This window comes from Rhincodon typus, chromosome 7 (assembly GCF_021869965.1).
Source record: "Rhincodon typus isolate 14 chromosome 7, sRhiTyp1.1, whole genome shotgun sequence".
NCBI lineage: Eukaryota > Metazoa > Chordata > Chondrichthyes > Orectolobiformes > Rhincodontidae > Rhincodon > Rhincodon typus.
In genome coordinates this window covers 10,548,950-10,565,781 of record NC_063338.1, presented here as the reverse complement: position 1 = coordinate 10,565,781, position 16,832 = coordinate 10,548,950, and the positions used below count along the sequence as shown (strand labels likewise).

Genomic DNA, 16,832 nt, shown 5'->3' with positions numbered 1-16,832 from the left:
GACCAATTGAATTGCGTCCAGAATGCAATGCTTGGCACTTGCCTCTACTATAAGGCTACGTCCTAGTATTTTTTTTGAGGGAGTTTGATCTGGTCCATAACACACCCATTCATCTGGCTACACCCCTGACCATCCCACTGAATTGATCCAAGTACCCCCTTTACCCACTCATTCATTAGAAAGACTGGACCTTGAAACAGTTATTAGCAAACAGCAGCCACTGTCACGTGTGGGTATGTCTTCTGCTTCAACCAGTTTTACTGTGGTCTGCTGGGCTTAGCTGGGGAAATTCAGTATCCTTCCACATTGAGATGCTGCTCATAACACACTTCTATGAGCTGTGGCATTTTCGTGTCTCACTTAAATACTTGTCTCAAAGTTCCTTTTGAAGCACCTTGAAAGGTCTTGCTATATGATTTCAAGGAAAGTTGTGAATGAAAAGCTGCAAATTAACATACCAACATGACGTGGGCTGGATTCCTTTTCTTCACAGCAAGTTTTTATTTGTACATCCAAACAAAGATCATTTATCACACTATATACAGATATTACATACAGTGTTTATACACATATTACATAGTCTGTACACAGAAAAATATACATAAAAATGTAAACTTTTGTATACAAAAAATACCTTAAACAAATTAAACAAGGACAATAACAAAAGGTGACTAATTTAATTATTAGCTCGCCTTATTTTAAAAAACAGAAATACAGTACATTCATTGAATATAAGAAATTTGAGCCACCTTTCCTGTTTCTCAATGTTGAAGCAGTTTATAGGACTATTGTGTTTTTCCACGGGCTCCTTTCTCTTTTTTTTGCCATAAAGTCCCTGATACTCACAAACCAACTGCACGGCTGGGTTGAGAATGATAATGTTGTGTTGGATGGTGGTGAAATAGGAGAAATTTAAATCTGGGCGATTCCAGACAAAAGCCAGTTAGAGTCAGGAAGTGGGTAAGGATTGAAGAGGGGGCTTGGACAGGGGAGGACAGTGGGGTCAACCCTGTAGGAATTTCCCAGATAAACGTCTCCTGGACTTCAGGCATTTTTTTTGATTACATTTAATGACTCTGACTTTGTGAAATTTAGCAATTGTTTAAGATGTCCCCACCCAAAACTGTGTCTAGGGGCTTCATGAGTGCTTTGAAAGCTCATAGTTCTACAATATGCATAAAAGGAACATCACGCATGAAATGTAGCCTGAAACCACTGATCCCTGCTATCAAAAGTCATTTACAATATAGTTCCTCCAGAAAAACAAGTGTGAGAGACAGATTGTGATAAGAGACACAGCCCAGCAGCACTTTTAGTACAACTCCCTACCCTCCTCTCCCTAAACAACCTTACTAGGAATTTTCTTAAACATAAAATAAACTTCAAGTGCTTCAGCCTCTGAAAAGAATCGAATCATGTTGGTGTTTTCTGGATCTATGACAGAAGAGGGCCTGAAGAAAGGTGCCAAAAAGATGCGGCGACAGCTAGCTTAGGGGGCGCGCATGCGGTTCAGTGAGTTATACATTGTGGCTTCCCCAATAGGTTTCCGATATTGGAGAACTCAGAGGCATTTTGGAATGAAAGAACTATTGTGAATTTTAAAAACAGACAAGGATAGCTTCAAATGACAATTCTGTACATTTTCTTTGACTGGAAAATTGATCTCCTTGCAAGGAAAGTTGCTTTTTTTTTTGGAGACTCACGTTATAAGGGGTATGGGCTATGGATAAGAGAGAGCTCTTGTCAAGGCACCAAGAGGATCATGCAGCCCGCCTCGATACATGTTCTTAAAAACAATGCACTCTTATTTGGGGGTAGGCAGGGGCTTCACTGTCAAATTGCATTAAAAATTGGAAGCATTTTAGCTGGTGTCTTAAATAATGTAATGAAGGCCTTACTGATGCCTTTGCCGCCTGTCTGGCTTATCTTAAAAACCACATGACCAGCATGAGTCATATTAAACTTCATTTCACAAGCTGTGTCTTCAGTCCTCCCCTTGTGTATTGCTGTACATACTACTGAAGCAGGACCGCCAATTCAGGGGGTCAAGTGACATTCCTTTAGTTCATGAGGGGGTCCAAGTGAGCAATTAGTTTGAGGGCATGGCTCACTTCGTACAAATTGAAGACAATCTTTTATACACATACACATCACACTGTAATGCCAAGGTTATGCGATCATGTTACCAAGACTGGCAAGCACCCACTGCTCGTCAAAATTCCTCTGGACAGAGAAAGTCTCAGCACTGAACAAGACCTCAGGCAAAGGGAATACTTTAATTGGCTCTAATTCTACCAGACGTTGGAGTTAATGGAGGTGACAGCCGAAGGCCATAAAATCCAAGCCTTACCTCCCATAATGAAGCTCGTGTATGCATCCCCCCTTTTCCCTCAAATCTGCTTCTAGTCAAGTCTTGTATATATTAAAAAAAAACTGAACAGGTTTTATAAATAAAACTTGTGTTTTTGCACCAAGTTCAAAATCACAACAGCACTGTTAAGAAAGTGTTAGTGAGTTGTATACCTCCAACATGCCCAGATCTCTGACTAAGCAATCAACCAGAACAGTAGGACAAATGCACAGATAACATGTAAGTGTATGGCAGGGAAAGAGGCATACAAGACTTCTCTATTCTTCCACATGAAGTACCTCTACCTTATTTGTAATCTTCACATTTTGGATTAGGATTTTGAAACAAAGGAATAAAAGCTGGCATCTTATGTGCCAATAATTTATCAAATGGCAGAAAAAGTCAAACTTTTCCATATATCCTGCTGTTTAAAAGATGACTACTTTCTCATACTGTTTCTGCTTTCTCCTCTTGTTATCTTTGAATGCTTGGTAGCCCCAAAGAGCTACATGAAGATGGCATCAAAAATATTTCACATGAAATATGCTTTCCCTCTTGCCCTCTTCCCCAATTAGGAGGAGACTGGATCTAGATGGGAGAAAAGACATCTGGGGGATGATATACTGCTGGTGAAGCACAAGAAAGCATGTCCTTCAGACTGCTGCCTTTTATTCAACACACCGCTTGTAAAAATAAAGATTTAACAATTGTTTTATATAAATGACAATTAAAATTATGAAATTGCCATTTGTCTCAATCTTTGCAAAAATTCATAAAGAATTTCAGCAGAAATCAATAAATAATTACAAAAACAAACTGCTTCCTTCAATTAAAAAAGGTATTTCCAATCAGCGAAGGTGAACCAGTAGTCTATGTGCAGCAAGATTGACTGATGCCAAAACTGTTGCTTTCCTTATTACATAGAACAACTTCAAATATACAAGGCAAAATAGAGTCATAGAAGCCCTGCAGAGTGGAAGTGGGCCATTTGGCCCAGAGTCCACACCAACCCTCCAAACAGCAACCCACCCATCTACCCTATCCCTGTAACCCTGAAATCTCCCACAGCTAATCCACCCAGCCTGTACATCCTTGGACTGAGAGAGGAAACCCACGCAGACACAGGGGAGAATGTGAGCACTGAGCCATCATGCCAAACAAAATGGTGGTGATTGGGCTAATTTCCTCAGCCATCATATCTGGAGACATCATTGCTTTAACTGACTAGAATTAGACTAGATACTGTGTGCAAGAGCAAAATACAGCAATCCTCCATTCACTGCATTTTGCTGAAGAAATAATCCTATTATCAGCAGACTTTGCTATACTTTCGGCAATGGGTTTTCTTCCTATAGTTGGTACAGATTGTTTAAATAAGCTGTTTGCTGCCAGTCCCATCTCATCTTCAATTACAGCATGGTTAGAACACTGGCCAAGTAATAACAACCGCAACTGGCATGGCAATGGTGGCTTGGAGAGTCCTTGCGCAGCGCAGTAAACTACAGGAGTCCAACATGCTCATTTTCTAAACCAGCCTTCAGTGTGGATTCTCTTCATTGCACTGTTATTTCATTTAAATGTCTAAAAGTTGCCCATCAACATGAGCTCCGTCTTAAAAGGGAAGTTAAGTGTAGAAGCTCATAACAGCATTAAACTGCCAGATTTTAAAGGCAATTGGTGACTGCTTAACGTTCTGACCCCTTTTATCGAGTGCAGGGTCTCATGTCACTCGTTCACAGAATGTGTTGCACACTGTTTAAAATGAGTTGACCAAGTTTTCTGAGGAGATCCATCCTGCATACCGATTCAATGCATGATCAAAAGACCAATAGTTACAAGAGCAAATCACTCCACAGTTGAGTCTAGCTGTACCTAGTGCAGTTTCTTAGTAAAGATGGGTGACAAAAGCTTTTATTTTTTGGTCGAATGACTACTTGGTTTGAGTTTGGTCTGTTTTTCTCTTTAGTTCTCTGACATATGCCCTGGGGTGATCATGTGCCAAGGAATGCAGTTACACCATTTCGCTTTGAAATGAAGTGGGTAAATCCAATCCAACCCAACACCTTGACATGACTTTTAAACAATCCAAATTATTCTCTAATACAATCAAATTGTATGATCATTGCTAAACTTTCACTCAACAGCAAATGACTTCCTTTATTCCAGGTCTTGTACTCTTGATGAAAAGATCACCTGCTGCGCAAAACCTCAAATCTTTCCTCAACCTTTTCTAACATTTCAATGCAGAGTTAGTGTGTGGCTCTGCACAGACAAGAATAGGCACGTTTTACAGGCAAATGGAAGTTTACAGTATTATATGTCCCACCTCACATGGTCTTGCACAAGACTGTCCATTGTAAATTGTCCGTCTAATGTTTTGCATTAGTTGAATGTTATCCCTTAGATTGCAAGTTTCATCACTATAAAGAGCAGCTGAATGTCAAACTGCAGACAATTCTAGGTTCACCTGGAATCTCAACAGAACAGTCAAAACAATGGGGGCATATTGCAGTTTATACCATCAGCACACAAGACAAGTCATAATAATCCTCTCCCAACTTCAATCATTCAAGCTGTACACAAACTTCCCTGGTGGGGGCTACTTCCCCTAGATAATTCAATACGTTGACCATAACACAGTTTTTGGGAGTATCAAGTCACTTGATTTTTGGGTAGCACTCAAAAGCATAGAACAATAGCCAAGGAGCAATTTAAATAATAATGATCAACACTGTAAAATATCATCAAAACATTCAAAGCTGCAACCATCAAGTGAAATAGCAGAAGGTAAATGCAAAGCATGGCTTTAAGCTAAGCCACAATCTCCAGGTCAAGGGCACGGATTGGTGAGGGGCAAATTCAATATCGTTCTTGCTCACCCAAAGAGCAATCGCTGCAGTCAGGGGGTGTAGGCAAAGTCTGTGGTGACAGATATGGAATTAGGGTGCTGTGGACTTTTAACGGAGGTAGACTTATCCATATTTACCTATACAATCTTGTATTACTAACAGCTCATTCTACTTAATTCCTTGCAAATGCTATGTACCAATTCAATTAATATACAGAGACAATGTCTTGTGAAACATGAGTAGACATACGTTGATGTGATGCTGTGTTGACAGTTTGGTGAGTTTGGATACATTTCGTGACCAAAATCAGCCATGGACACCCTGGGCCTATCAAACTTCTATTGGTTGTATATCTGACTCAGGGAGGCGAGAAGGGAAACCGAAAGGACTAAAAAATCCTCATCTACTGAGGAAAGTCCAACAGAATATACCAAAAATATACAGATAACAAGAATGGACTCTGTTTGGGATACTCTAGCAGTGCTAAATGCTGGTGACAAAGGTTTTAAAATTAGAATAATTTCATTATTAAATACATCTCAATATAATCATATTTCTTTTTAAAAATGGGGACTAGACACTGTCCATTCCACTACTTTGGTATAAAATCTGAAGGTAGTCGGATCATGGTTGCAAGCAAAGTGGTGCATTGCCATTGTGCTCATGTTGATAGAGGATAATGTCTGGAGACTTGTGGGCTTCTCTCAGCGAGACTCCTGAAGATCACAGCTACCTCACATCGAGAACAGTGACTACCACACCAGCCTGGATGTATTGCACATTGCAAGTAAACTTCTAGCTCATTATAGTCCGAGTTCACCCCAAGACAGCTGCAGCTCCATTCAAAGGTCTCAACAAAAGAGCAACTCAAGGCTATCCCCTTATTTTTCAAGGTGACCAGGACTATACTGGTAAGTACTGAACAACTACTTGTGCTGCCTAAGTGTGTGAAGATACACACGAGTAGAATACATCCAAAGTGTAAATGTTGGCACCAGCTCATTGATACTAATGGCTGCTGAACAGTTCATCACCTTAGGTATCCTGGTAGGCATTCCAGTTGCCAGACAACACCAATAATTGGTTCCTTCCTGGCCAAGAAACTAGCTAAATCAATGTAATAAACAGAACCACATAACACAGGAACTGCACCCAGTTATATAGACCAAAACCTTAATGAACCAGAAACAAGAATAGTTTCTAATGTCCTGTTTACTGATGAGCCACTGTATTTCACTTCCAGACTTTGAATCTAGTTGATTTATTGGAACCGAGGACCCATTCAGAGGTTCAAGCAAGAAAGAGGGAAAGTGCTGATTTTTAGTTTACAAATTAGGACGTTTGCAGAAACTATCCACATCAATCCCTACTAGATACTAGATACAATAGCTCACAGCCTCATGCTATCTTATGTAAAACAAGCTAACTGGGATTCCCTTTCACTGCAAGTGTTCTATTTCATTAGTACTTTTAAATCTGAAAATATTGCATGCTGGAAAGAAAAACAAAGCCTCACTGCAGTAAGAAATGGCTCTAAACATTCTATTCCCCTGTCCAAGAGACATGAAACTCAGATCCAAATTTCAATCAAATGAAACAACAAATCAATGATATGATGACTTTCCCCAAAGAGATGCTCAAGTACCTACTTGCTATCGATCTACTGAATGGACAGCATCCAAAATACAGTCTGAATGCTTCCAGAAATCAGCATGGAGTTAACTCAAGTGCAACTTATGGACAAGGGAGAACTGGCACAAGGCAAGTTGTGACATTTGACCAAGTGACTTGAAGTGGCATTTCTGTGACAGAAAGCTGGAACCGCGATGTTCACTTCCCAAGGGCTCTGCAGAGGTCTCTGATCAAAGAACTTCCACAGAAAACTGAAAATACGCACAGAACCAGCATCACTTCCCTTTACACCACAGGTCGTCAAGAAGGATCATTTAAAACCAGAATTTAAGATCACACTAATTCTGTAGCCCCACAGTAGTTCATCCAAAACAGCTAATGTTCAAGGGTAGTCCTAACTTAAGGTAATGAACTGACATTTCTCAAAAGAACTGTTACCTAAATCGTTCTTTTCACCATCACCCCGAAACAATCTATTCAAACCAATATACTACAGTACACACTTCTCCATATATGCTAGTTACCAAAGCAAAGTCAACGCAATTAAATGTATTTCAACATTTTCAAATGCAACCAGCACTGGGATTACCGATACTAAAATGACAGGACATTTAAAAAGCAGGAAACTTCTTTGAACTGAGTCAAATTTCACAAAGGAAACATCGAAAACAAAATTATGACGCATCTTTTGGTGAAGCAACAGCAGTGAGGTCAGTCGGCTACAGCAAATTAATGCAGAGATGACTGGCTCAGGATGTACAGCTAAAAGTGTCCAGAATGGAAGATGTTACACATGACTTAGTCAGAGATCAAAGAACCAAAGCTCAGATGAAAGGAGTCTGGCCAAGCATTTAGGGATAAAGACATAGCGTGTCACAGGTTCAGGTGGAACAGTACATGTGCCCAAAGATGTTATGGAGAGGGGAATATTAATTTCCAGGGGTTGGTGAATGGAAGCTCAAGTTTTATTTTTCAAATCAGTATAAGTGAGAAGGATTCTTGTAAAATCTATCAAGTTTTTGTCGACTATTACACAAAAGATAGCTTCTTGTCACCAAATGCACAGAAACTAACACAGCACAATCTGACATCAGGCAAGGGTATCCAGTATTGAACAAAGTGAACACACCATCAACCCCATCAACCAGAACAGTAAGAAGTGAAATGCAGCAACTTCCCTCCTATATTTAAAACGTGATTCTCCTTCACACCTTCTTTCTCGCAAAAGTCAAAGGGACCTCAGCCCTACACAGCCAGCAGAAAGTTATATAGAGCAATTGAGCTACCTGGTCAGAGCTTCTTACCCATATGCCAAATGCTAGAAATCTACTTCTCTCCTCACTTCAATGCAAAATCTAATATAGTGCATTATTCAAATAGATATCACTATTTAAACCAACACACAATATTGAAGCACTTCATTACGGTGATCAATTATGCAAACTATCAATATAATAAGTAGATTGTATATTTCATGATGAGGGAACATTAGGTTTATCAAGCTTTGGGTGTTCAAATAAAAATGGGAGGACGCAAATGCATGATGTGTATTCTTTTTTAAAAAGGGTGCTGTATGTACAAGACACTGCAATAGGCCTTCCACAAGACATGTCTACAAAACAGGAGTCTGTCCCACACTTGCGACGAAACAAGCTCACTTGGGAGTCCTATGCAATTTTTTTGAGATACATGGGAGGGTGGTTCTCCATAAGGGACTGTGGCTGTTCCTCATCGCACACTGGGATCCCAAGGAATCGACAAAGTTTCATAGAAACTTCTGTCCCATCCGACAATTTTTGCCTTTGTTATTGTGAGAAAGCACAGGAGAGCAGAAAAGTTCCAAGGATGTAGGTGCTTTGGAACTGGGCCAAGCATCTATTTATGGGGTCTCAAATTCTCAGCAGTACTGTTACCACAAATGATGGGATTGCAGTTTGCAGAGATTCTCAGGTGTAAATAGATAAATTTTGTGCATTATATACATTGTGTGCGCGTGTGTGTTTGAGGCAGGATACGAAATTACTTTACAATGTTAAAATTGGGGCAACCTCATCGAAGCATATCATTTAAAAACTGTACAGGAGGCAAAAAAGCACAGCCTGTAGAATACATTTTATACACATTCAGACCACTTCTGTCATAAATAAAGTTTACTCTCTAAAAATTGAACATATTTGGCATGTTAAGAGACAGGGTGCATTGCAGTAAACACCACTGTGGTGCAATATAAAGGCAACGTGCCAGTTGGTGTTGCAGGTCTTGCGGTAATACAACAGTTAAACAAATAAACAGTTAAACTCTGGGAGCCAGGGATGAACATCCCAGGCTATGATCCAACCACCAAAGTGTCAGCTGTCAAAAGTGCCAGACCAAGTTTTTTTTTGGGGGGGTGGGGGAAGGGGGGTTGAAAATTGGGATCCCGTGTGCTTAAGGCGGTTTGATGCAGGTTAGGATCACGAGATCCCTGCTTTACAAAGGTTCCACGTGTAGCTGCCACAGAGTCAGAAGAAAAATCAGGCCTCCCTTTCCTACCAGCCCTAGAAATGGTCAGAGCATCTCTCAACACCAACAAGTGAAGTAAGGGGAGGCTCTCCTTTTCCCTCCACGCCCAACTAATGAAAATGAAACTTCAGATTTAGCAATCAACTTGTAAACCAAGCGTCTGTTTACATTTAAGACAGGTGCCAAAGCTTGTGATTTTGCCAAATTTGGTAGCGTCTCTCATGGAAACAGGTTCAAACTTGAAGAATATTGGATTTGATGGTGTCAGTAAACAGGTGCTGCTCACTCAATAAACACATCCTGTGCATCTCTGCTGGTGCTGTGGGCTAGAATAGCAGCCCAGGGTTGAAGGAGGACGAGTCTGGGAAGAGAAGGCAGAGAAAGGGTAAGAAAAATAAAGTTGCGATGCTTGGACTGAGGAGAGGATAACACCCAAGCATCGCTTTGAACCTAGAAGCCTGTGTAATTGTTACATTTTTAAAAAGTGCCCTGAAGTGGCCTCTCAGGCTGAAGTGATTTCCATGTTAGTAGTTCACACAAAGAAGGCTTTAGACAAAATTTCAGGACTGGATTTTAGCAAATTTTGTAATTAGTTCTGCCACCTCGCTCAAGAATCTCACAGCAACTTTGGGGGATGTATGTGCAGAGATCATGGGATCTAATCCAGAATCTATTTGCTTGTGTGTGTGCGTGCGTGTGTGTGTATGTGATCTTTTAATATGAAAAGCCTCAACGAGCCAAACATCTACCTTTGAGTCGGATATTTAACAGTGCGCCATTAATGGTTTTATAGATAAGTAATGTTGTCATAAAATGTACTAATGTATTTACATAAAAAATATACTCAAACTGAATGTATTACGCTCTTTTAGCCCTGAAGAGGAAGGGGGAAGAGTGTCACCAATTCCCCTTTTCAAAAAAGCACACAAGGCCCTGGCATTATGGAAAGGAAGTCACCTGAACTCCTCTCGGCTGCTTGGCAAAGTACCTGGATGAGCAACGACAATGTCTGTAAAAGGTTGGCAGAGTCCACTCTCAATACTTCAACACCCCACCATGGTTTCGCCTTCATTCGGTTGGAAAAGTTGACTGTGACAGAGATGCCAGCGATGGAGAGGTATCTGCAAATGTTGGAAAGGGGCAAGTGGGTGTACGTACATGGGCCAGGGGGAAAGCAAGGAGTGAGGCTGCTAAACCCAAGCTGTTGGGTGTGCTGACTAACTTGGATCCGGTTGGTTGAAAGAAATTTCATGACGACTGTTTTAAAAGACAGATCACAGCTCTAACATTTGAAGGCAGGGGGTGAACGAGCAGGCTGGGGATCGAGAGAATTAAAGTCAATGAGTGAAACGGCTCAATAGCAGTAAGGAGCAAAAATTACAGGGGTGAGGAAATGCTGACATCTCTGCCCAGTCACGTGTCAACTTTTATCTCATCACCAGCTTCCTGAACGGATTTCACCCATTAGGCAGGTAGAGAGAAAAAAAAAGAAGCTGGACATAAACCCCTAAAATTCTCAAGACACCGTAGAAAAACCAGGGGAACGTTGCAGCCGTTGCTCACAAGCCAAAGAACAGGCGCCTCGTCGTAGAGCAATCCCAAGGAGAACTCACTGCGGAGCGCTAAACGGAACCGTGACATTGTTCGTGATCGCAGCGGCGGCAGCTGCAGTTACCGAGAAACCCGTCGGGGGCGCTATCGAGCTGTGGGTCGGCTGAACGTCCTTGGGGATGCCGCTGTGGGAGGTGAGCTGCGGGCCGAAGGCGGCACTGAACTGAGGGAGCTGCTGCTTGGTGGGGCTGGAGGCCGGCAAGTCAGGGGGCGAGGAGGGTCCCACGGAGGTGACGATGCCACCGCCGTCGCCGAAGCCAGCCTGCGTCAGGCCCGGCAGGAGGACGGCGCCGCCGCTGCCTGGCGTGGCACTGGAGAAGGCTGTGCGCGTGGAGGGCGAGTGAGGCGTGGACAGGGGGGTGGAGAGGGAGGTGGAGAGCAAGTGGCCCTCGGCCCCGGAAGATATCAGGCCGCTGAAGGTGGCGGGGTCACTCAGGCTGATGGTGCCCCACTGGGGCCGGGGGCTGACCAGCTGGGCTGGCAGGACGTGGGCAGGGAGCAGCGTCACGTCAGGGGGGTAAGGGGTGGGGGTGGGCGCCGTGCTGCTGTTGCTGGTGGTGGTGGTGGTGGTGGTGGTGGTGGCGGAGGAGGAGGAGGAGGAGGAGGAGGAGGAGGGGGGGGGGGGTGTAGGGGTGGCGAGGCTATCCCCGGGGTAGGGCAGGGGCCGGGGTGGAGGGGTGGCGTTGTCGCTGTAGGGCGACGGCACGTGTTCGCTGCTGTACGGAGACGAGCGCGAGTGCTCACTGCCGTAGTGCGGCCGGGGGGAGATCAGCTCGTCGGCTTTGCCCAGCAGGTGGCCCCTGGGCGAGCTATGGCCGGCATCGCCCCGCAGGCTCGGAAAGTGTGACTGGTGGCCTCGCTCGGCCAGCCCGCCACTCTGGTTGACCAAGGCGGCAGAGGAAAGGCCCACATCCGAAGGGGAAGGGTAGGTGCCCTGGGCCTGACTCCCCAGGGAGCCTGCCGGGCTGGACAGTGCAGACGGGTGATGGAGGAGGTTCTCGTCCAGCTCCAGGCTGGAGAAGTTCTCGGTGGAGATGCGGCCGTTCAGGAGGTCTCCCAGTTCGTTGTTGACCGCTCTGCTGAGGGCCGGCATCCCAGCTGCAGCGGCGGCAGCGGCAAACACTCCCATCCCTCTGCCCGTAAGTTCCTGGTCACCGTCTCCGTCCGTGTGCGCCAGCTCACCAATGGAGCTCAGGCATTCCAACGAGGCAGCGTACGAGGTCACCGCCTCCAGCGCACGCTCCAGCTCCTCTGCTTCCTCTGTAGTTGGCAGGAGTTCACCATTCTTGCCTAGAGGGTGGAGGCAAAAGCAAAAAGGGCGTCACTTCGCTGCACAAGTGGCACAGAACACTGGGAAGAGACTTCCTTGGCAAATCTGACACGCTGTCTGGGATTGCCGGATGATACATTCTCTCTTGTAGTTCACTGAACTGATGATTCCCTGCTCCCTTTCCTAAATTAACCATGTAGCCCTGCATACCTTACAGATGCCACTTAATGCTACACAGTGACAGACCTGTAACCTGTTACAGGAGCCCAGTATTACAGTGCCAGACCTTTACCTCATAATACCTCAGTATTAAACAGTAACATACGCGTATCCATCACTCTACCCCAGTGTTACAGTGACAGACCTGTACGATCACTGCATCCCCAATAGTAATTAGTCACAGATGAGCACAAATTGCTCTACCCACTGTTACACAGTGACAGACTGGCTGCTGTAACACATGTAAACTTGAGACATTCAAACTGCTGTTCCTCTGCTCACTTATCCACGGTCACTGATGTACACGAGTGTTCTGACTAGAACAACATAGAATTCTATTTGTACAAATCCTTTCAAAGCTTTGCTTTCCCTTTCTCGAAGGCCTACTCCTGCACTTCCACACAGCCCTCTGGAACTTTCTGTAACCTCCATCCTTGTGTGTTGAAGAATCTCCTTAAATCCAGCTCGCATGATTAATTTGTGGTCACCCCCTAATATCTGTTATTTGATTTGGCAACTGCCTGGAAGAAGAGACCTGACATATTTTAACTCAATTCCATTACTCGGCTCTTAAGTCGGAACATTCCAACTTAAAAGGTGAGAGTGTCAGCAACTGAGAATAGTTCAGGGCACCCAGAGATCAAGAAAGGTGCTATTTAAATGCAAGTCTGCCTTTCTTAGGCTCATGAAGTTTGAGGGATCTTGCTCTGTACAAATAGGCTGGCAAATTTGCTGCTTTTGCTTCCTTTCTCCAACCCAGAGTAAGAGGAATAACGTCATTGCATACAGGTAGCACTTCAAAGTTGGTGCTGATTTGGCAGTGTGTCGGCAGATGTGGCATCAGGTCCCTGCTCCTGTTTAAATTCAATCCCCCTCTCTCTGGGCAAGTTGTATTTTCCCTGCCCAAAATTAGCTGAGTAAAAATGATGTGCTCCAAGCCTAAGGCAGGATTCAGCCTTTATTTCAAAGCTAATGCAATATGAAAATAAGGATGTCTTGCTGGAACTATGCAACAGACTAATCAGACCACACCCAAGAAACTATCAGCAGCTTTGGTCTCCTGAACTAAGGAAAGAATTCTGACATTGAAGGCAGTCCAAGAGAAGGTTAACGAGGCTGACCCTAGATACGGAGGGATTTTAACGAGAGAGTTTTGAGAAGGTTGACCCTGTACGCTTTGGAGTTTAGAATAATTAGATGAGCTTATTGAAACATTAGAGATCTTAGGGGACTCTAACAGGGTAGATGCAGAAAGATTGCTTCCACATGTCAGAATGAGGGGTCACCCACTCAAGACAGAAATTTCTTATTCAGTCGTGAGTCTGTGGAATTCTTTACTGCAGAGGGCTGTTAAGGGTGGGTTATTAAATATATTCAAAGTTGAGAAAGACATTAATTAGCAAGGGAATCAAAAGGTTGGGCAAAAAGGCAAGAAAGCGGAGTTGAGGATTATCAGATCAGCCATGATCTCAACAAAGGCAGAGCAGACTTGATGGGCCAACTTTCTGCCCCAATGGCTTAGGCTGTGGGGCTCAGTCCAAAACCATATCTATACTACGCATTGATACTGTCACTGCTAGCCAAGGGATGGGTTTACAATCACCTATTTTTGTAAGCTTTAAAGAGACCTCCCTTCTACACTGACGTAAACATGAAACCATCTCATCTGCAAACACTCAGGATCAAAGAAAGTTTGACTGAAATGGAAACACTGTGACCCACATGAGAACTAAAAAAAATTGTACAGCACAGGACAAGACTGTTCAGCCTATTACAAAGACTCACCCATTTAGTTTCACTCCCCTGGCTCTTAGTCCCTAGATCTTACCACAGTAAAACATTAATTATGAAAGTATTTAACCACTGTAAGTCTATTTAGCACAGAGATGAGGTCCGGGCCTACATTTAGGGCTTGTTTATGTTTTGTAAATGGTCACTTTAAACCACGTGTCATACTTCTCATTCAGAGAACTTCATAGTTCAGAAGCAATCAGACATGATAGGCAAAACTAAATGACAAAACTTGAGCAGTGTTGGAGGGTCCAAACTTGGAAAGTGAGGTCCACAGAGTGGTCACAAAATGGTTGCCTTAGAAAAGAATTAACCCAGGAAAGAGCAGTTTAGAAAGAGAACACGATGGTTAGAAGATCACCTTCAAAGAGGTCAAAGTCCTGCAGGTCATCAGGCAATCGCTGAAGAACCTCCGCCAACTCTTCCTGATTCAGTTCCAGGTCATTTGGCATATCGGTGATCTCATTGGTGATGTCGTCAGGAATTTCATCAGCACTGAGTTCCGGAGTTGAGGAGTTCCTGCATTTGGAAAGGGAAGGGGTCAGCGGTCAACTTCAATATGTGGTGTCTCCTGCAGGTATGAACCAAATTTCATGGGACAGATGCTCAAACTCAAGGATTTACAGGAGAAATCAGATTTGAAAATCTCATTGTAAATGTAACTGCTTCACCCCCTTCAGAGTCTCTATGAAGTCATGCTGCAAGCTTCACTGAAATCGAGAAAAATACAACAACCTATATTTATATAGCCCCTTTAACGTAACAAAATATCTGAAAAGATGACCACCAAATCAATGAGATATTAGGTCAGATGTTTAGTCAGAGGTAGGGGTCGAGGAAAGCAAGGTAGAGAAAGTCTAGTGCTAGTGTGGAAAGAAAGCTGAAGGCACAGCCACCAATGTTGGAACAATTAAAATGGGGGATGAAGAATTTGCTAAGTGCAGGTATCTACGAGAGTTGCAGGGCTGGAGAAGATTACAGTGATAAGAAGGGCTCTACTCATGGAAGGATTTGAAAATATTCAGGATAATTGTAAGCACCAATGTAGGCGAGCAAGCACAGGTTTGACAGTGAATGGTGCTTGCCTACTGCCAATTAGAACAAACGGTGCAGAGCTTTGGATGGCCTCAAGTTTGTGAAGGGCACCAAGTGGAAGACCAGCAGGATTGCCACGGAATAGGCACATTGAGAGGTAACAGATGTAGATAAGTGTTCCAGCAACCATATACTAAAAACACACTTACAGAAATATATATATGGGAGTGGAATGAGGATACATTCTTGAGAGGTAGCAGAGTGCATATGTGGAAAAGTCAGTCAGTCAGAGTCTTGCAGTGTGGAAATACACCCTTCAGTCCAACTCATCCATGCTGACAATTTCACAATCTAAATTAGTCCCACTTCCCTGCACTTGGCTCATATCGTTCTAAATCTTTCCTATTCATGTAACTGTCCATAGGTCTTTTAAATGTTGTAAGTGTACCTGCATCCACCATTTCCTGTGACAGATCATTCCATATATGAACCACCCTCTGTGAGAAAAAGCGTCCCCTCAGGTCCCTTTTAAATCTTTCTACTCTCACCTTAAAAATGTGCTCCTTAGTTTTGAATTCCCCCACTGTAGGGAAAAGACCGTTGCTATTCACCTTTTCTATGCCCCTCATGATTTTATAAACCTCTATAAAGGTCACCCCTCAATCTCCTACGCTCCAGTAAATGAAGTCCTCATTACTAGTGATTCTGTGGCTCTGATAATAACAAAAGAATGAGACTAGAGCAGTCCGACCCAGCTGGGGATGACAGTGGAGAGGCACTGGAGGACGATGACTGGCTGGTAAGGATAGGGAGGGAAAGTGACATGAATGCCTCAGTCACCCATTTCAACCCACCATCAGCAGCCATGCTTTCAGTCAGCTAGGGCCAAAGCTCTGGAATTCTCCTTTTATCTTTCTGCCTGTTGCTCCTACTTTAAGATGCTCAATGACACTTAGCTCTTTAACCTTTACCAAATGGCTCAGTGTCAAAATGAATCTGAATATACTCCTCTAAAGAACGTCAGAACATAGTGTTACTTTAAAAGCACTTCACGGGAGTATCATCAGAAACATCATCAACTTCCAAATATAAATGAATACTCTGCCTTTCACCAAGCCATTGAGAAAATCTCAACTCTACGCTTTCAAAGAACTCATTGCAACCAGAGGGTAATTCTAAATTATTATTCTTCCTAATGGCCCATGTGAAAAAAGACCTTCAACCACAGGGCATCTGACCAATTGAAAGAAAGGCATGCATTTTTAAGCTGCACTATTCACAACTTTAGGAGCAGTACAATTAATGGAACAGTTTTTGTAGTTACTGTTCAAGTGCAGGAAATACAGCAGCCAACGTGCTCAAAGTGAACTCTCACAAATGGCAATGTGATAATTACCAGATGGGCAATTGCAGTGCTGTTGGTTGATAGATAAATATTGGCCAGGACACACCAGTAAGAGACAACAAGGTGCAGGGCTGGATGAACACAGCAGGCCAAGCAGCATCATAGGAGCAGAGAGGCTGACGTTTCGGGCCTCGACCCTTCATCAGAAACGTCAGCCTTTCTGCTCCT

General features: G+C 43.4%; 1 protein-coding gene across 1 annotated transcript in view; it reads right to left on the bottom strand.

Annotated features, from left to right (window-relative positions):
• Positions 1-486: 486 nt before the first annotated feature.
• ino80db (INO80 complex subunit Db) overlaps positions 487-16,832 on the bottom strand; it is an 84,348-nt gene continuing 68,002 nt past the window's right edge. Inside the window, exons 8-9 of the mRNA XM_048598691.1 lie at positions 14,586-14,743; positions 487-12,234 (exon numbers count right to left, since the gene is read on the bottom strand). Of these exons, the coding sequence (XP_048454648.1) occupies positions 10,943-12,234; positions 14,586-14,743 (1,450 nt within the window). The 3' untranslated portion in view covers positions 487-10,942. The remainder of the gene's footprint in view (positions 12,235-14,585; positions 14,744-16,832) is intronic.